This window comes from Uranotaenia lowii, chromosome 1 (assembly GCF_029784155.1).
Source record: "Uranotaenia lowii strain MFRU-FL chromosome 1, ASM2978415v1, whole genome shotgun sequence".
Lineage (NCBI taxonomy): Eukaryota > Metazoa > Arthropoda > Insecta > Diptera > Culicidae > Uranotaenia > Uranotaenia lowii.
This window is the reverse complement of record NC_073691.1, coordinates 165,978,922-165,999,637: the sequence shown is the minus strand read 5'-3', so window position 1 is coordinate 165,999,637 and position 20,716 is coordinate 165,978,922. Positions and strand designations below refer to the sequence as shown.

At 43.7% G+C, this 20,716-nt stretch overlaps 3 protein-coding genes across 6 annotated transcripts in view; 2 read left to right on the top strand and 1 right to left on the bottom strand.

The window, feature by feature from the left end:
* Positions 1–1,548: 1,548 nt before the first annotated feature.
* LOC129738946 (T-complex protein 1 subunit alpha) lies at positions 1,549–5,693 on the top strand. Its single transcript, XM_055730277.1, has 2 exons — positions 1,549–1,777; positions 3,791–5,693. Exons 1-2 carry the CDS (start codon positions 1,705–1,707, stop codon positions 5,389–5,391), a joined length of 1,674 nt encoding a protein of 557 aa, XP_055586252.1. The 5' UTR covers positions 1,549–1,704; the 3' UTR covers positions 5,392–5,693.
* A 1,937-nt stretch (positions 5,694–7,630) lies between these two features.
* LOC129743718 (probable elongation factor 1-delta) lies at positions 7,631–17,823 on the bottom strand. 4 transcript variants are annotated; one of them, XM_055735876.1, is made up of 5 exons: positions 17,616–17,823; positions 17,172–17,296; positions 9,549–10,196; positions 8,625–8,705; positions 7,631–8,537 (listed from the first exon to the last, which is right to left on the bottom strand). In XM_055735876.1, the coding sequence occupies exons 2-5, from the start codon at positions 17,259–17,261 to the stop codon at positions 7,914–7,916; spliced, it is 1,443 nt and encodes a 480-aa protein (XP_055591851.1). In that variant the 5' UTR covers positions 17,262–17,296; positions 17,616–17,823; the 3' UTR covers positions 7,631–7,913. The 4 variants fall into 4 exon arrangements, with proteins under 4 accessions (XP_055591851.1, XP_055592012.1, XP_055591938.1 ...); XM_055736037.1 differs by having other exon boundaries at positions 10,017–10,196; positions 17,616–17,821; XM_055735963.1 differs by lacking the exon at positions 8,625–8,705.
* Positions 17,824–20,403: 2,580 nt separating this feature from the next.
* The window catches only part of LOC129743401 (equilibrative nucleoside transporter 1), a 111,131-nt gene continuing 110,818 nt past the window's right edge, over positions 20,404–20,716 (top strand). Inside the window, exon 1 of the transcript XR_008736605.1 lies at positions 20,404–20,676. The gene's annotated coding sequence lies outside the window, so the exon portion shown is untranslated. The remainder of the gene's footprint in view (positions 20,677–20,716) is intronic.

Genomic DNA, 20,716 nt, shown 5'->3' with positions numbered 1-20,716 from the left:
ACCAACGAACACGTCGCAAAATTATGTCGTTCCGGAACAATTACCGGAAGACTATGAAGGAACTTCATAATGAAATGCATGTTCACCGTATCAGCGTAAAATTCTGTCCGTCATTGTCATCATATGATGAGCGGCTTGGAATGTCCGGAAACTTCCGGATGTTGTTTACTTCCCGTGGGAAGTAACATCCGGAAGTTTTCTTTGACCGGGACTTTCCACCGCTCTGTAATTGCAATGCAATGTACCGGAACAGCAACATCCGGGTACAACCAATTTTAATCATCATTCAATTCCCTGAAAATAAGCTACCCTCGAAAAAAAGGATAAATTCGAGTTCGGCTGCCGAACTTAGTATTGAGTATGCCTATCAGAACTTAGTTTTGCTATTGCCCAGTCAAACTCAAAGTTGAGGGAAGCCACCGAAGTGCTGTTTTGCACCAAAACTACTTAATTTTGAGTTTAAAAAAAAGAGCGTGTATATAAAAAGCCCACTTAATATTTCAAAAGGGCGAAACTATGCGTGTTGACTCGAAAAGAGAAAAGCGAGGCATTTGCTACCTTTTTTTTATAAAACCTTTTTGTTGTTTTCGATTTCAGTTTGGCAGTTTCACCTAAATATCTTAAAAATAAATCTGGTAAGGATTGATCCAAAACAAATGCTCGCAGAGATAACTTATTAGTTTTAGAAAAATAACAAAATTGACTTTGATTCAAATCATTATTTTTTTTGGAATCTCATTCCTGTTTTATTTGAATCAATTAATTATGGTTATTTTTTTAATTTTTAATTATCATGGCAACGTTTTAGATATATACGTATTTTTTCCGTGTAGGGTTACCAGCTTTTTTTAAAATTTTGGATTCAATTTCGGTGGTCGTCATAATAAAAATCATCATAAATAAATAATCTGAAAGCTTTTCGTTTCTTAAAACATATAAATTTTGTTCAAATCGTCCTGTCCGAAATCGAGTCCAAATTATTCTAATCAGTGCGCTACCAATTTACATTTGGTAGGGGTAATGGCCAGGGATGCCAGGTGTTGAGGATAAAAAATCTGGGCAATTTTGAAAAAAAGTCTGTGCGTGTCTGTGCACAAGGAAGATATCACAAATTTGGTAACAAGAGTTTTGCCGATGCGTGTGAGCGGGGGGGGGGGGGGGGGGGGGTGTATTCGGGTTATTTTCGAGTTGAGAACTATATAACTAACACTGTTTCCTACCCCGTACCATGCCAGTCTTATTTAAAAGAAAAGTTTAATGAATGATTGGTCGAATACCCATGAATACAAGCGAGATTTACAGTCTAATCTGGCACTTACGGATCAAATTCGATACATGAATATCGATTTCATCACTACATTTTGAAAGTCTGTAAAATCTGGGCACTCCAAGCAAAAATCTGGGCAAAATCTGTGTCTGACCAATATCTGGACGAAGGGTCAAAAGTCTTGGTTTTACAGACAAATCTGGGCACCTGGCAACCCAGGTAATGGTGTCTAATTTTCCCCTTTTTGACAACAGCTGTCATCGCGCAAGTCTTTCCCCATATTCCTTTTTTGCAGTTCGTGCGTGATCTCGTGCACCAAAAGACCGTAAGCGGAGGTTCAGAGCAGACAATTCCTGTTTCTTCATTTGCCGAATCAGAGTTATCCATTGGAAAATTGTCCATCGGTCGATAATAAGGGATCAAATTCAAGCAGAAAAATGTCTACTGTGGCAAGTGCTCTTTCATTGGCAGGCACGCGGTCTACTGGAGCGCCGGTTCGCACCCAAAATAGTAAGTAAAACGGAACGAGCTGCGGCTCTTTGTTATTGGAGAGGGCTAAAATGTGGAACCGTTCAGCGGAACAGCATCACATGCTAGAAAAAAGACATATTTCCCGTGTAAGCGTTTGAAAATTTTTATGAATTTCAAACGAAAATGAGCAAATATTTCAAAACTTCTCTAAACAGCAGTTAATATCAACAGTACCTGATGGATGTGCTGGAAAAAAGAGGAAAATGTTCCGAAATCGAGGGTTAGCACCCACGCAATTTTGTAACTCAAAAGATTTTGAAGAAAAATCTTAATTACCGAATTAAATTCTACGGTGATGATTTTTAACATAAAACGAATTAATGTTAGCGAATTTTAATTCTAAAGATTTTTTGGTTTAGAATGTTCTGGTTTGTTTGATTCATTTACCGCTATTTGAGGTTATGGTTCAAAAACGATGTCAGTGACTCCCGAAGGCAGCATAATAATTGGATATTTTTCATTCGTTTTAAAATACTGAAAGCTTTTAAATGTTAAGCGTTTTGATTCTGTTGAAAACTCTCATACTGTTTCCTGGTTTCGCCTTTTGAAATTTGAGTTGTGATATTAGCAAATATTAACCAGATTAGGCTGCTAAATTTCACAGAGCAACAGTATTCTTGTTGCCTTAGGGAATCGGAATTAAAAATAGTTCTATAAGTTTTCAAGGAACGAGTCCGGCTGGAATTTCAACTTTCAACCATCCTTATCGATTCTACCATGTAAAAGTTTCGTCGCAATGTTGAGTTATTGATGATTCCTTAAGCTGAACTAATAGTTAATTGTAACCGATAGGCTGCGTTAAAGTTCAGAAATTACAAAATTACAAATAAGATTTTTCACGAGAAGTGTAAATGGGCCTTTATTAGGGACGTGTTCGTAAATTGATTTTTTGGGTGATGCATCGATATTTTTGGTAGATGTCAAATCATTTTCCAATGCTTTTGCATACAGTTTGTTTAATTTACGAACGCCAGCATCGATAGAAAAAAAATCAATTTACGAATACGCCGTTATTGATAGGAGATACCCCTAAGAGCAACGTTTGTTAACGAGATTTAGATGGAGAATTGACATGTCGAGGTTTTTTAATTTATGAAATTCTTTCTAATTGTAACTGTGTTTTGAACCTCAACAAACTTTGTAATCTTACTGATAAATTGTAAAATTGTGCTTGAACGATGGACACGAAAGCCATGAAAACGGTAAAGTGTCTCTATTCTCAATAATAATTATTTCTTATAACAAATACCTTAGAGAAATTGTCAGTAATTTAACAGTTGGATCGCGTCTTCCTCCTCCTAACATAAAAGCATAATCTGCGTGTCGAATTACGGTAACTTATCACTTTCATTTCACGCTTCAGATTAAAAATAGAGTCAGTTCAGATGAATTTTGAAGATCTGTCATAGGTCCTTTTTGGCCACAAATTTACGAAAGATTACAAGGTGAAATTTTGCAAGTCGCGACACTCGCTTCGCAGAAGACCGCATAGAATTAGAAAATGAAAAAATAGTCATACGAAATTCCTTTTAACAAAATCCTATTTATTTGATATAATACTGCCAAGATGTTCGGAAAAAACACCTTATTGATTTAAAAGTTTATTATTTATCATTATAAATTAATAACTTTTTTTTTTTTCATCATAAAACTGGTTCTATATTCTATTCTAATTTATTTGTTCATAGAGGATTCCAACCATTTTGATTGTCTGTCCTCTAATTGCATAGCATGAATCCCTAGATAATCCCCATTCCTTTCCTAAAATAAGATAAATCAACAGTTAAGTCGTCGCGACAAATACAGCCCTCCTCTTACTAGCCCCAAGATAGGAAAAAATTTCCCTGCATAAAAAAAAATAAGCAAAAAGCTTATTAAATCATTTGTAATTTACAAAAAAAAATTGTAAATTAAAAAAAAATATGATCGGTTACTTATATAAATCTTTTTTTCTAATAAAACACCACTTGTCCTCGAATTCTTCTTCCCAAGTTATGGCCGCGGCTTCGATTGCCAACATCGTTAAATCTTCCCTCGGCCCGGTTGGGTTGGACAAGATGCTGGTGGATGACATCGGAGATGTGACGGTCACAAACGATGGCGCCACCATTCTGCGGCTGCTGGAAGTGGAACATCCGGCCGCCAAGGTGCTCTGTGAGCTGGCCCAGTTGCAGGACGAAGAGGTAGGCGACGGAACGACCTCGGTTGTGATCATTGCTGCCGAACTGCTGAAGAACGCCGACGAGTTGGTCAAACAGAAGATTCACCCGACGTCGATCATTGCCGGGTATAGGTTGGCCTGCAAGGAAGCTTGCAAGTACATTTCCGAACATCTGACGGCGCCGGTCGATGAACTGGGCCGGGACACGTTGATCAACGTGGCCAAGACGTCGATGAGCTCGAAAATTATCGGTGCCGATGCAGACTTTTTCGCCGCCATGGTTGTTGATGCTGCCCAGGCTGTTAAGATTACTGATCCCAGAGGTAATCCCGTGTATCCGATCAAGGCCGTCAACGTTCTGAAAGCGCACGGAAAGTCAGCTCGCGAAAGTATCTTGGTGCAAGGCTATGCCCTTAATTGTACCATCGCTTCGCAGCAGATGCCAAAGAAGATTACAAACGCCAAGATCGCCTGTTTGGACTTTTCCTTACAGAAAACCAAAATGAAGATGGGCGTCCAGGTGTTGATTACAGATCCGGAAAAGCTCGAAGGCATTCGTGCCCGTGAGCTTGACATTACCAAGGAGAAAATCGAAAAAATCTTGGCCACCGGGGTAAATGTGGTGCTGTGCAGTGGTGGCATCGATGATCTGTGCCTTAAATATTTCGTCGAAGCCGGTGCCATGGCAGTTCGACGGGTGAAGAAATCGGATCTCAAGCGCATTGCCAAGGCTACCGGTGCTGCATTCCTTACCTCGTTGACCAATCTGGATGGCGAAGAGAGTTTTGAGGCCAGCTATGTCGGTGAAGCAGCTGAAGTTGTCCAGGAGTTCATCTGCGACGATGAGTTGATCATGATCCGTGGACCGAAAGCACGGACGGCAGCTTCGATTGTGTTGCGTGGGCCCAACGATTTCTACTGTGATGAAATGGAACGGTCGATCCACGATGCGCTCTGTGTGGCCAAACGGGTGCTGGAAGGCAAAAAAGTGGTTGCTGGTGGTGGATGTGTTGAAGCTGCTTTGTCTATTTATCTAGAAAATTTCGCCACTTCTCTCAGTTCCCGGGAACAGCTGGCCATTGCCGAATTCGCTAAGTCTCTCCTGGTAATTCCGAAGACACTGGCTGTGAATGCCGCCAAGGACGCAACAGATCTGGTAGCTAAATTGCGAGCTTATCATAACTCCAGCCAGACCAAGGTCGATCACGCCCACCTTAAGTGGTGCGGACTGGATTTGATCGAAGGTGTGGTCAAGGATAACAAAAAGGCTGGTGTGCTGGAACCGGCTATGTCCAAAATCAAATCCCTCAAGTTTGCAACGGAAGCCGCTATCACGATCCTGCGTATCGACGACATGATTAAACTCAATCCAGAACAAAAACCGGACAAAAGCTATGGTGATGCGTGCGCCGCCGGTGAATTAGACGGTTAAGTCACTCTTACTCCAGTTCGATAAATTTATTCTTAAAACTAACAACTTTAAGTAAGACCTCTGTTCCATCCTAAACCAGTCGTAGTCATAAACAACTTATTCGCAGAACATGTTTTCGAACCACAAATCCATCGTCATTTCCCACGTATTGCTAATTCCTGCTACCTAACATGTTAAACTTTAAGTTTGCGTTTACGGCACCGTGTTGCTTTTATAAGAGCGTACTCAGCTTCTACAACTGTGAGAATTGAAAACAAAAAATGGCACAACCCCTAATAAAAACCACGTTTTATAACATTAAACGGAATGGTGTTTTCTGTGATCCGAAAACTAACGACGAGGGTGAGGGTATCGGTAAAAACGTTTTTTATTTTAAATTTTGATTTTATTACTCGGGGTTCAATTAGCTTGAGTTTGAACGTTATGCAGAGAAACCGCACTTTTCTATCTCAACTTTAAGAATGCCGAAAATTTTTACTTTTGACCTGCTATCTTGGAGCCTTCTGTGAGGTCATCGAGTTTGCTCTGCATATCCGGTTGTCTTTGGGCGAGCCAATCAATATCATCAGCCAGGTCGAGGGTGTTTAGCTTCTAGTTGACACCATAAATGTGAGTTATTGTTGGTGCTACGTGCGGCGGGTTCTGTTGGCCATCACTATTTGTGGCTAGGAAGAGTTCATCGAATGCTACGTTTGAGGGCTGATCTGTTCGATCTGTCAATAGCTGACCTGCTCGGTCTTTCAGCGGAATGCTGGCATAAGTCCTTGCACCACTAAGGCGACGAGAAATGTCATACAATAATTGGATAGCTCCCTTTTCGGTTAGGGAGTTTGTCTAGGCTCTCTTGTCTCGTTTATAAACCTACAAAGCTGTTTAATTGCCTTTTTCCATTCAAGCTGTTCAACAAAAAATAAAAACTGGTGATATAGACAGTCTTCCGAAAATCAATCAAAACAAACACTCAGGATGCGTTTCCTGTTGGAAACATTCAGATTGTATAATGGGATAGCGCCTCTCGCAACTGCTTCGCCTGGCTGGTATGCAATCTCGATCAGCGCTCCTATCAGCTATGCAAACCGAGTCGCATCATTCAGAATCATCGGTTTAGCAAACATCGCATATCGGAGATGAGTGAGATACAAACTGATCCATTCTGAATGTAGCTCACTCAGTATCTGCCTGAATTATATGAAATTCAAAATTATTATTTGCAGGACGAGAAAAATCAAACAGTTGTGCGGGACACCATAAATTCTCAGTAGTTTTAACGTGATGGACGACAGTTTAATAAGAGAACTTGTAAAATTTGAAAAACATGGCGAAAGTGAACATCTTTCCCTCACAAACACAACTTCAATTTGATTTTGATCATACTGATGTTAAAAAACGTTATAACAACAAATAAATTTATTAATTTGCTATATATCAAATCAAACAAAATACGCTAATGATCGGCTTCATGTATCACTCACTCACTGCCTGATCCATTCACTCCTGATCGAAGACCAACAAGATTCGCCATATGCATTGCGCATTGGTGAGATTCCAATTTAATGATGGTGCTGCACTGTTTTGACAGCAAGCATCGTACGAGGTGATCTGTATTTTAGCGATGAATTGAACGATCGATGATCGGGTAGGTCCAGTAGCCATCAATAACGAAACCCGACCGTTGTACGTTCAGGTGCGAAGTGCAATCAGAAACATTCATTGAAAATGAGTGATATTCGGAACACTGGATATAGAGTATCAAAATCTCGGTCAACCAGCAAGTCAGATTAAGCTGTTCAACGCATGCCCTTTTAACCTCTGGATTCTTCAACTGGCGGACGTTGTATCGACATCCGACTTTCTCCTCCTGCCGTTGAACACACTTAACTCTCAGTCGTATCTCACCAACCAAGGACGAGGAAACGGTCAGATGCAATGACGGTGTTCCGTCGCGGACATCAAGAAGCCATTTTCGACTTTTACAGGTCAACTTGATTTTCTGTTTAGCCATTTCGAGGTACTCGACAAGTAACCTTCTATGAATATTTAAAAGCAATAACATACATGCAAAAAAAAAAATACACTAAGTTCAAATAAGCAACGAGTGAAAAACGAGGCCAGAGATGTTTTGATTTTTTTAAGACAACATACGAACATATCTCAAAATTCTTTAGATATAGAAATGAAAAAAAAATCTAAACAAAATCCAATGGCAATTTCACAATATACGAAACAAAAAAACGCCAAATTAACTTGTAAATTGTTGGTTTCTCTTATTTTTGAACATGTACGTTTGCTTTAGTCTTTACGATTACAATCAATAGTTTTAGTTCTTTTGTTGTTTGGTTGTTCGTTTTACCGTAAGAAGTTGTTAGTTCTGCTAAGCATACAATATCATTCATAAATTTTTACGGAAAAAACTTTCAATTTGAAAGGAAATTGTTGGTATTGTGAACTGTTTGAGTTTTGAGGGTACGGTATTATGTTTGTGTTACTGTGATAAAACGATGCAAGATTAATTTCATGGGTGTTTAGATTTTGTTGAACGCCGCAATGTCCACGCTCTGCACGAAGTCTTCGATCTTCTCGATCTCCTCCTGCAGCCAGTCGACCGAAATTTTGTCGTCTTCGATAACGCAGGACAGTTGCAGCTTGTGGATACCGTAGGCTAGCGGAACCAACTTCGAGGCTCCCAGCAGCAAACCGTCGGCAGTGATCTTCCGCACCTCCAGCTCCATCTGCTTCATGTCGGTTTCGTCGTCCCACGGTTTGATGTCGAGAATTACGTTGGACTTGGCGATGAGGGCAGGTTTCTTGGACTTCTTGGCGGCGTATTCGGCCAGGCGCTTCTCGCGCAGTTCCGCTGCCGCTTTGTCCTCACCTTCCTCGTCGGAGCCGAACAGATCGACATCGTCATCCTCGTCTTCGTCGTCATCGGCAGCGGGTTTGGCAGGAGCTGACTTGGCGGCTGAGGCTGGAGCGGGGGCACCCTTCTGGCCTGATTCGAGCGATTTGATACGCGCGTTCATGTCCAGCATCAAACTGTTCAGCCCCTCGATGACGTGGCGCAGCTTCTCGTTCTCCTTCTCGACCGAGGATAGCCGATCCAGCAGCTCGGCTCCCGGGCTGGCGGCCAGGGCAGCAATTCCGTCCATCTGGCACAAGAAAAAAAACACAATGAGTAGGTTGTAATAAGATCATTCGTTTAGGTTCGAGTATAGGAAAAGCAGAATTACACGTACTCGTTCGAGCGAGTTCTTGATGTGCTGTCTGGCCTTGGATATTTCTGATGCCAGGGTGCATTGTGCCGGCAGAGAGCCCATCTACGGTTGTTTTCGTGGGTGTGGGTGAAAAACATGGAACAAAATATTAGAGAAAAAAAGAAACAACAATGAGTGAACAATTTCTCAGTATTTAGGCTACCTAGAGCAAGGAAGTGCTGAACAAAACTTAAAAAATCGCGTGTCGAACTTCGTAAGCCAGAAAAAGAAGAAAAAACGGTAATGAAGTTCTGAAACATTTTATGCACAGAAAATTTGAAGGTTGAGAACAAAATCTAAATCTACAGAACATTAACACATTGATAACAGATAAAAAACGAAGGCATTTTCTGGGAATGTGAAAACCATGCTAGCATAGAGAGCGAAGTTGAAAAGTTTGCTGTGTCTGTAACAGTAAAATCCTTTAGAGCATTGTGATAATTTTAGTTAAATTAATGGCGATAAACAATGCAAAGTTTATGGAAATCATATTAGAATTGAAAGGCAATAAAACGTTTTTTTAAAGTGCGTTGGCTTTAGTATGAAATTGTTAAGAAGAAGCTCCAAGATCTAGTACCGCACTTGTGGTTCACAGACCTTGAGTCTGATAGTACAGGAGGTGAGCCAAAACGTTCATGCCGAAAGTATACTGGAACAATCATTGAACCCAATCTTGAAAACGCATGAGTAGGTATATGAATCCATCGTCTGTAGCCAACATGTTTTCCAAACTAAAAAAATCAATACTATACACAACTATTCAAGAGAACAAATGAAACTTGGAAAAAATCATAGTGATTCTACGCAAGGAAAGCCAAAAAACAACTAAAAACAAAACAAAGAAACTTCAAAAAAATGTTTGCCCGATTCAACCGGGATTCTACAACACGGAAAAGGCATTAAAACCTTGCTCAGCTCCTCGGTAATATTGTCGCACAGTTTATGCGCTAGGTTCTCCTTCTCTTTGACATTCTTGATGTTGTTCTCCTGATGCAGCGCGGCGCTTGTTAGTAGTTTGCGGTTCACACTAGTGTTACAGCTAGGAGGAATATTAGCGACCCGAACCGGCTGCTGCTGCTCAGTTCCGGCAGAAGTTTCCTGGCCAACAACGGCGGCACCACCGGTTTTATTTTTCTTGTTCTTTTTGGCCCTCTTCTTGGCTGCCGAATCTTTGGCGGTGGAATCGTCTCCGCCAGCGTTGCTGGAAACAACTACCGGTGCCGAGAAGCCCACCGGGGGCTGTTCCGGTCCCTTGGCGCCGGGTTGCTGGGAAGCTACTACTATTGCCGAATGGGAATGCGCGGAAGAAACGGGATCGGGCGATTCGGAAGCGTCTTTCTTGTTTTTCTTGTTTCGCTTGCGATCCTTCTTTACCTTGGCCGCATCGGCGGGAGCGGCCGTTTGCGGAGCCGGGGGCGATTGTTCCTTGTTCTTGGGAGCAATAGTTGGGGCAACTGTTGCTGCTGTCGGGGTTGGAGGTTTTACTTGGGCGACAACCTGGGCTGGGGTTGACACTTTTTGTGCTGCCTTAGGGCAGATTTTTCCGTTCGATAGCTTGCAAGTTTCATTGTGGCAGAGGGATAGTGGATTAGTTAGACCGAACAGAAACGTTTCAACTTGAATATTTGCTTGTGATTATTCACTTAAAAAATATCGGATAGAACGTCGAACTATTCAAAAGATACTGAATTTACCTTAAAAACCTTATTTTGAATACTGATGATATACAAAAAAAATATACCTACCTATTATCTCTTTCTATAAGAATAGATTTCAAAAAGTAACAGCATCTTTTGGAGAATTTGTCGTTCTGAATATAGTTTTGAAAAGGTTCTCTATATCTGTTCCGTCCGAAACAGCTTGGACACCCCCAGCGCTAACTAGCAAGACGCCCGAACGAGAGAGAGAAAAATGCGAGCGACGACGAAGCATCGCTTACCGAACGAGAGAAGAAAAAACAGTTAAGTTTTAGTCCGACCACCGACGCGAGCAGTCCTTGCTGAAAATTTGTCCCGTTTCGAGAAATACAGTTTTGTAGTGTTTTGTAAATCCGCCGCGTGTTTCTCAATTCCGATCCCATACAGTCCACTGAACAATTCCGACCGTAGTTGGCCCGGTTCTAGCGCCAACATAGTGGTCCGTTCGATTCCGGATCTAGTGCCGAAAAAAGATTCCGCTTCCATTTTAGCAAGGAAAACTGCAAATCATCGCGCGTGTGGCTGTGTGCGTGTGGGCCAGAGAACATTCTTTTCGTTGCTCTTTGTCGCCCAGTGTGCTTTCCGTCTTTCGACACACACACAGAAAAAAGCAAACCGTCGCTTACATTTCGAAGTCCCGTCGCTTGTGTGTACGTGCGAAGAAGACAATCGAAACTCGTCGCATGTTTGTGCGTGTAAATCGGAAAACCGAAATTCCGTCGCGTTGTTTGTGTGAAGCGTTCAGACACTGAAGTTAAAACGCTTGTATTTTCGTCGCGAGTGAAACGACAAAATGTCTTTGTTGCATACGCCACCGGGGATCGTCCCTAGCGTAAACGAAAATAGTGAATCCGAGTTTTTCGGATACGAGGACGAAAGGAAAAGCGAATCCGAAGATCCAAAGCTGGTTGCACTTTACCGCCAATGTGAACAGGTGCATAAGAAGATCGTGAGAGTGCAAAATTCCTTAAGTGCTGCTGAATATAAAGTGCCCCATGCGCAGCTGAAGACCTACCGAAGAAATTTGGATGCCGCATACACGGAGTATAGTGGCTTCCATAGCAAGGTGATGGAGCTAGTGCCCGAAGAAGAATTGGAACGTGCCGAAACAGTGTACACAAAATTCGAAGAGTGCTTCAATCTGGTGTTCGCTGCAGTCGAAGAGCTTATCATGGAGCATGATGCCACCCCCGCCAGTGCCCGAATGGCGCAACCTCAAGTTGTCGTGCAGCAGCAGCCACTCAAGGTACCGATACCAACCTTCGATGGTGAATACTCGAACTGGCCGAAGTTCAAAGCGATTTTCCAAGACTTAATGGAGAAATCGAACGATTCCGACGCGGTAAAACTCTATCACCTTGACAAGGCGCTCGTTCAGAGTGCTGCTGGAGCCCTGGATGCAAAGGTGATCACCGAAGGTAACTATGAGCAGGCGTGGAACATATTAACTGACCGATACGAAAACAAAAGGGTCATTGTCGAGAGTCATATTCGTGGCTTGCTCACCCTGCAAAAAATGAGTTCCGAAACCCACAAAGAGCTGCGACGACTGCTGGATGAATCCACTCGTCATGTAGAGAGCCTAAAATACCTGAAGCAAGAATTCACGGGTGTTTCCGAAGTGATGGTAGTGTACCTTGTGACCAGTGCGCTTGACCGAAATACAAGAAAGGCTTGGGAATCCCACCAGAAGCGAGGAGAACTCCCGAAATACGAACCGACGATTACCTTCCTCAAAAGCCGCTGCCAAATCCTCGAAAATTGTGAAGCAAGTTATCCAACAAGTTCTCAAATTCTCAAGCAAAAGCCGCAACCAATTACCGCCAAGTATCCAGCTCTCAAAGTTCATGCTGCCTCAACTAGTTCCACGCCGAAAGAATGTTGCGAGTTTTGCCAAGGTCCGCACATGAACTTCCAGTGCAACATCCTCAGCAGCTTGGATTTCGAAAAGAGGATGGAGAAGGTAAAGGCCAGTGGGGTGTGCTTTAACTGTCTGAGAAAAGGTCACAGCTCTCGGGACTGCCAATCGAAGAAAACCTGTCGGAAATGTGGGAAGCGCCATCACACTCAGCTCCATAACGAATCAACGAAGAGCTTTGAGGCAGCAAGCAGCAGCGCACCCACACCGCATCCCGAGGAGCTCAAGGAGAAGCAGGAGCAAACTACGGCCACAGCTTGGTTCACACACCACATCCAATCATCGAAAACAGTTTTCCTGTTGACCGCCATGGTTAACACCGTAGATGTCCGAAACCAGCTTCAACCATGCCGTATCCTGCTTGATTGTGGGTCTCAAGTAAATTTCGTCAGAGAAGAGTTCGCCCAACGATTAGGATTGCGCTTGCAACAGGTGACAGTGCCCATCCGAGGAATTAATGGCGTCAAAACATTGGCTCGAAGCAAAGTGGTGATTCAACTCCAATCACGATGCACCGACTTCAAGAAATCCATCGAGTGCCTCGTGACTCCGACCGTGACAGGTGAAATACCATCCTCGAATATCCAAGTGACCAACTGGAACATTCCCGTTGGAGTGCAACTAGCCGACCCGGAGTTCCACAAACCTGGAAAGATCGATGTGCTTGTGGGTGCCGAACTATTCTTTCAACTAATGCGACCAGGATGCATTAAGTTGGCCGACGATCTTCCAGAACTCCGAGAAACGAAACTAGGGTGGATAGTTTCTGGCGTTCTCAACGAACCTCTGACGAACCAAGCAAACCTCTGCTATTCCCACGCAGCTTCGCTAGACAATGCTGAAGAATCGATCTGTCGTTTTTGGGAACTCGAAGAGATTCCTGCAGACACCAACGTCACGACAGAACACGAAGAATGTGAAGCTCATTTCCGCTCGACGTACCGACGAAACAACGAAGGCCGATTCGTTGTTAAATTGCCATTTCGTTTGAACAAGGATCAACTCTCCGACAACCGAGCATTAGCCTACACCCGCTACATGATGCTTGAGCAGCGCTTAAACAAAAATCCCGAGCTGAAAGATCAATACGTCCAATTCATTTGTGAGTATGAGAAGCTTAAGCACTGCAAAGAAGTGAATGAGAAAGATGACCCTCCGAACCACCCACGATATTACATGCCTCACCACGCCGTGCTTCGACCCAGTAGTACATCGACCAAATGCCGAGTTGTGTTTGATGCAAGCGCCAAAATGTCACCGAAAGCCCTGTCACTCAACGATGTACTGCAAGTGGGAGGAACCATTCAAGACGACCTTTTCTCGATAATGCTCCGATTCCGCAAGCACAAGTTCGCCTTTACAGCGGACATAGCGAAGATGTACCGCCAGGTGCAAGTGGATCCAAGTGATACCAGTTTCCAGCGAATATTTTGGAGGGAGAATCCAGGAGATCGACTGCGTGTGTTGGAGTTGACGACAGTGACCTACGGAACAGGATCAGCTCCGTTCCAAGCCGTCCGATGTGTGAAGCAGTTAGCCGAAGACGAAGCAGCAGAGTTCCCGATTGGTGCACGAATAGCAAAGGAAGATTTCTATGTGGATGATGTGCTTTCCGGTGCCGACACTCTATCCGAGGCTGAAGAGTCATTCAAACAATTGACGAAGATGTTAGCCAGAGGAGGCTTTCCAGTGCATAAGTGGTGCTCAAATTCCAAAGAGCTGTTGAACGTTATCCCGAAAGACTCTCAAGAACAAGATGTGTGCCTCGAAGAGTGTCGCCCGAACAGTGTTATAAAAGTGTTGGGCATAAAATGGAGCCCCAGAGAAGATGAGTTGCTGATCGCCGAACCAAAGTGTGAAATAAGTGAGTGTTTAACAAAACGATCAATCTACTCCAACATCGCCAAAATCTACGACCCCCTTGGGTTGATCGCACCTGTAACAGTCGTGGCGAAGTTGCTGGTACAGAACCTGTGGAAGGCCAAGGTTGATTGGGATCAACCCATCGAAGACGAAACCATCCGAAACCGCTGGCTGCAACTGGCTAGTTCCTTGCCGACCCTCAACAGTTTGACCATCCCGAGAAGAGTTACGTTCGACGAAGCCACATCGTACGAAGTGCAAGGTTTCGCCGATGCATCGATGATAGCCTACGGTGCAAATGTCTATTTGCGCAGCCTGCTTCCAGACGGTACCGCCAAGATGAGACTCCTTGCCAGCAAATCCAAGATCGCTCCTCTAAAGGACATCACCATCCCACGAAAGGAGTTGTGTGCAGCTTTATTGTTGGCTCGTCTCATCCCCAAGATCCTACCCGCTCTCAAAATGCAAATCGACAAGGTTCACCTACGCTCTGACAGCCAAATCTTCCTAGCGTGGATGAAACGACCGCCAGAACGCCTCGAAAGTTTCGTCCGCAACCGCATCACCAAGATCCAAGAGCTTACTGCGGGTTATGAGTGGTCTTACGTGCCTTCCAAGGAAAATCCAGCCGATGTTGTGTCCCGTGGCCAGCTACCAGACGACTTGTGCTCCAACAGTCTATGGTGGCATGGGCCAGAGTTTTTGAGCCTCGCTGAAACCGCAACTTACGAAGTCGAAGACATCCCGTCAGACCAATTACCTGAGTACAAACTTGTGGTAGTTTCCGCTCCAGCCGTTAGTATGGACGACTTCGCATTATTCTCAAGACACAGCAGCTTCCGAAAAATCCAGCGTATCGTTGCGTACATGCACAGGTTCGTGAACAACCATCGCAGGAATAAAGCAGGTACCGAACTAGTTCTGTCGCCGTACCCCACTATCTCCGAGCTACGCCAAGCCACCCGATCCATCATCTGGTTGGCGCAGCACACAGAACTAGCCGATGACATCCGGAAATTGAAATCCGACGAACCTTGCCGCCGAATTGGGAACCTTCACCCAATTTTAGTTGATGACCTACTCCGAGTTGGAGGCCGAATCCAACGTTCCAACTTACCGTTTGCAACCAAACATCCGATCCTTTTGCCGAACCATAGCCCAATTACGAAAATGTTAATCCGTTCGCTGCACGAAGAACACCTGCACACCGGACAGGCTGGTGTGCTGGCAGCTATCCGCCAAAGATACTGGTTGTTAAACGCCAAGTCAACCGTTAGACAGGTCATCCGATCATGCGTCCAATGCTTCCGAACGAATCCGACGACGCCTTCACAGCTAATGGGGAATTTGCCTGAGCAACGAGTAATTCCATCGCCCCCATTTTCTATCACCGGTGTGGATTACGCCGGCCCGCTGTGGATCAAGGAGGGAAGACGTCGACCGACATTGACGAAAGCATACGTTGCAGTATTTGTGTGCATGGCAACCAAAGCTGTGCATCTAGAGGCAGTATCCGATTTGTCCACAGATGCCTTTCTGGCCGCACTGGATCGATTCATCGGTCGCCGCGGCATGGTGCAACAAATTCATTCCGACTGTGGGACAAATTTCCGAGGTGCAAGTAGCGAATTCGACCGACTCTACAAGCTATTCCAAGACGAAGTTTTCCTGAAGAAAATCCAACTTTTCGCTCAACCCAAAGAGATAGAGTGGCATTTCATCCCTGCGAATGCCCCGGAGTTCGGCGGACTGTGGGAAGCCGCAGTCAAGTGCATGAAGACGCACCTAACGCGCATCGCTGGTAACGCCAAATTGACGTTTGAGGAACTTGCCACCATACTCACGTCAATCGAGGCAGTGCTTAACTCGAGGCCATTGTACACCGTCCTGAACGACCCAGAAGCTCCCGAAGTTGTCACCCCCTCACACTACCTCATCGGTCGCCCTCTTACTGCTTTGCCGGAACCGTCGTTAGAGGATGTCAACGCTGGCCGATTGAGTCGATGGCAGCACCTCAAGCAAATGAGAGATCACTTCTGGCGAGCGTGGTCCAACGAGTACCTGATCAGCCTGCAGCCACGCAAGAAGAATATCAAGCAAATGCCAAATATTCGCCCTGGAATGATAGTCTTGTTGAAGGACAGGAACCAACCGCCGCTTCAATGGAAACGAGCCCGAATCACCCAAGTCTACCCTGGTCCAGATGGCCTGGTCCGTGCCATAGATGTCACTTGTGGCAACTCTGTCTACCGGCGAGCAATTAACAAGGTCTCGGTGCTCCCAATTGAAGACAACAATCAACACTCAAGAGGATATGATGCGGCTCCGCCCATCCCGGGGGGAGTATGTTCCGTCCGAAACAGCTTGGACACCCCCAGCGCTAACTAGCAAGACGCCCGAACGAGAGAGAGAAAAATGCGAGCGACGACGAAGCATCGCTTACCGAACGAGAGAAGAAAAAACAGTTAAGTTTTAGTCCGACCACCGACGCGAGCAGTCCTTGCTGAAAATTTGTCCCGTTTCGAGAAATACAGTTTTGTAGTGTTTTGTAAATCCGCCGCGTGTTTCTCAATTCCGATCCCATACAGTCCACTGAACAATTCCGACCGTAGTTGGCCCGGTTCTAGCGCCAACAATATCGAAATTCCAATACGTATGAAAATTAATTTTGATTGGGCAGTGGCAACAAGCTTAGCTTGATTGTTGGATAATTAGGTCGGGTGCTGAAAAAATCCAGTTTTGCAACGAGTTGCATACAGAATTTTATGCAAATTCGGAAAATTGTATATAGTGAATCTATTAATCAATCTATTACAAGAAGCACATCTCAAGACATAACCGAATGTGGATGATTATCCAGTTATGTACTGAAAAGTTGATTTTTTAGCACTGTTTGCAAAAAAAAAACGATCAGTTATAAATTGAAGGTTTGAATTGGTTCTGACATTCTATCCGATTTTAATATTTTTGTTGCAATCAACATAAAAATTAGTAGACCATTAGGTATTTAGTTAGAAAGTAGTAATTTTGGTCCTTTTATATAGCACTTACCTGCGCTAGATACTCGTAGTACTTCTTTTCGGCACCGTCATGGATGGCCTTTTCGGACCAAAGTTTTTCGTACGCCAGCGAAGAAGCCATTTTCCTGCTTGTTTTCCTCTCGTTGAATGTCACTCCTGCGGAAATCGAAACAGAGCAAGATGTGAAACGAGATTTTTAAATATTTTTCTTAATGCTTTTTGCGCAACAAAAGAAAGTTATTTTTGGGAAGCGTGTTTTTTTCTTCGATTTTTGACCTTGGGAGATTCCTTTCTAGAGAAGATGCTGCTGAATATCCCTAATTTTGTTTTCCTTCTACCAGTCAGTTTTGAAAAAAAAGAAAGGAAAAAAAACGCATCTTTAACGATTCCGGATTCCCGGTGAGGTCAATCAACTTTCGAACAACTCAGTACAGCGGAAGTTATCGTAAATATCCCCCATAACTGAGATACTCACCTTTTCGAAGCTAGAACTTAACACTGGTGAAAGAAAAACTTTCACGGTGGATGGGAAAAATCGATAAGGAGACAGAAAAAAGGACACGATTTTCCAACCACACCGGGAACAAGAAAATTTCCACACACGAGGTCTAAGCTGAACCGCAAACTCTCGAAGAACGAAACGCGCGTGCCGTGTTGGCCAGACGAATGACTGAAATGCAAAAGGGCGACTCGATGATGCGGCGCCGATGGATTTTTTGACAGTTTTGTGGCTTGCGCGCTGGGTTGCCAGGTGCCCAGATTTGTCTGTAAAACCAAGACTTTTGACCCTTCGTCCAGATATTGGTCAGACACAGATTTTGCCCAGATTTTTGCTGAGAGTGCCCAGATTTTACAGACTTTCAAAATTGAGTGATAAAATCAATATTCATGCAGTGGATTTGATCTGTAAGTGCCAGATTAGACTGAAATCTTGCTTGTATTCATTGGTATTTGACCAATCATTCATTAAAACAATTTTTTTAAAAATAAAATTGGCATGGTACGTGGTAGGAAACAGTGTTTGTTATATGGTCGGGATTCGACCAGACCGAACTGAACGCCATCAGCATTTTTGCAAGGCATTCGAATTTTATGCACAAATAATATCATCAAGAAGCTAAATCCTTGATTTTCATGAACCAAAATTGATAGTTTTTAACAGTGTTGGTAAATTTCGCCCGTCACGCTTGACTCGACTAGTTTTGTTTCATCAAACGACGGGCACTGTTCTCAATTGACGGAGCCTCACTTTTCGCATGACGGATAAAGCACGACAACAATCAACATTTCTCCATCATCGACTGGCGAAGCTCCTACACATGGTCAACATTTCTCCTGAGAGTGACTGGCAAATCTCATCACACTTCGATCGGCTTCTGACGGCAGGTACAACTAATTGAACGACTTGCTGGCAGAGAGCAACAATAGCAATAAAAAACTGAAAACGAGCTTGCTGGCAGGAGCAACAATAATAATAAATGCGTTTCTTTTTCGTCTTCGGTCGTCTTCGGCTTGCTGGCAGGAGTAACAATAATAATAAATGCGTTTCTTTTTCGTCTTCAGCTCGGTCGACGACTCGCTCGAATGCGATTGGTAAATGCTGACTATGAAATTTTTTCAGCTTCAAACGACTGGGGGTTGAATGACTGGCAAACGAAGTGACTGGTCGTTAAGGAACAGTCAATTGATTTTGACGGACCAAGAGGCTTCACAGTCACAGCTTCACGCCTCATGACGATGAGTTTTGCCAAGCCTGGTTTTTAATCCAAGGAATTCAATTCAGTCAAACATACTCGCTTTTTCGATCTAGAGTAGGGATTGTATGAGATTCAATTTCGGTTGTTTCAAAATTTTCTCATCGCGCTCAGTTCGGTCTGGTCGAAGCCCGGCCATATAGTTCTCAATATAATCCGAATATCGCAGGATAACCTAACCCCCCCCCTCCCCCCCCCCCCCCCGCTCACAAGCATCGTCAAATTTCTTGTTTAGTACAAATTTGTAATCTTCCCTATGCCCAGACACACACAGACTTTTTTTCGAAATTGCCCAGATTTTTACTCCTCAACACCTGGCATCCCTGCTTGCGCGCGAGCGAAACGTCATGTAATGAAATCTTCCGAGGGGCTTTTGCAGAACGATTTTTTTAACTGTCGATTGAAACCTGGGTTGCCAGGTACCCAGATTTGTCTGTAAAACCAAGCCTTTTGACCCTTCGTCCAGATATTGGTCAGACCCAGATTTTGCCCAGATTTTTGCCCAGAGTACCCAGATTTTACAGACTTTTGAAATTGAGTGATGAAATCAATATTCATGTATCGGGTTTGATCCCAAAGTGCCAGATTAGACTGTAAATCTCGCTTGTAATCATGGGTTATTCGACCAATCATTCATCAACTTTTTTTCGGCAAGGTACCTGGTAGGAAACATCCCCCAATTCAGGAAGTGTCACTAATACCACTGACCATACTGACTGGACACTCGATTTCGTTTTCTGGATAATTTTTCCAACAGTACGCAATGTCGATTCCAGAGTGCGCATCGATCGATTTGAAGGAATGCTATATATATCCCAGTTAGGAAATGCCACCCAACTTTAAAAATAAAACACGCAATTTCTACGATAAAATCGGGCAAAACAGGACAATTTTTCCTACAGGGCATTTTTTGCCAAATTTTTCAGGTTCGCCACCTGGTCGTCAGGTAAAATTTTTATTTATCCGCAAAATCCCTTGAATTTTTCGATAATCCGTGAAAATCCGTAGAAAATGCTGAAAACCAGTAGATTTTGAGCATCGATCCGTAGCTTCGTATAGAAATGCTTAAAATCCGTAGAACTACGGAGATATCCTTAGAACTACGGAGTAATCCGTAGATCTGGCAAGGCTGCTCGAAGTTTCTCGGAATTATGTTGCATGTTGCACCACGCTCTCTCTCTCTTTTTGAATTTCATTCATGCCGTCCGTCGTATACGTGCAACATAAATGTGATGGTGCTTGAAAAGTACTGCAGGGCAAAATGAGGAACGGTTTTCTCTGCTACGGTTCTAAATACGAGAACTGTCATTGTTGGTTACAATCACAATTATTTCCTATACTTAAGTGTTAGCAGCTGTGTTCTTATTATAGTTTTCAATTGTAAAATAAAGAATTTTTATGTCATTGAGTCGGGACATTTCGAAGCGAGCCCCCGCCGGCATGAAAACATCCCACAGCTATGGTGACGTTTCTCTATGGGAAAGGGCTCCGAAACCAATTCACATAAACACGGCCGGAATCCTCGTCGGTGTTCGATCAAACAACAACGTCGTTCTAACCAAACCAGTTCACTTCCTAGGGTCGGGCCGTCGCGCGGTGTTGTGCGTTTGCAGTGCTTATTTTTCATGAAAGGGTGATAAATAGTATTCTGGTGCTTCCGTTCCATTCCAGGGGTAAGGAACAGCCACCAATGGATAGCGAGTCATCTCGTACCAAGTGAACGATTAAGTGACTGAAACTGAAGCCGCAACAATTGGTTCGTGTCAACCGGATAGGAAAAGCGTAAGTTTTCTTTTCTGTCGGAGGGATTTTCCCGTCCAAT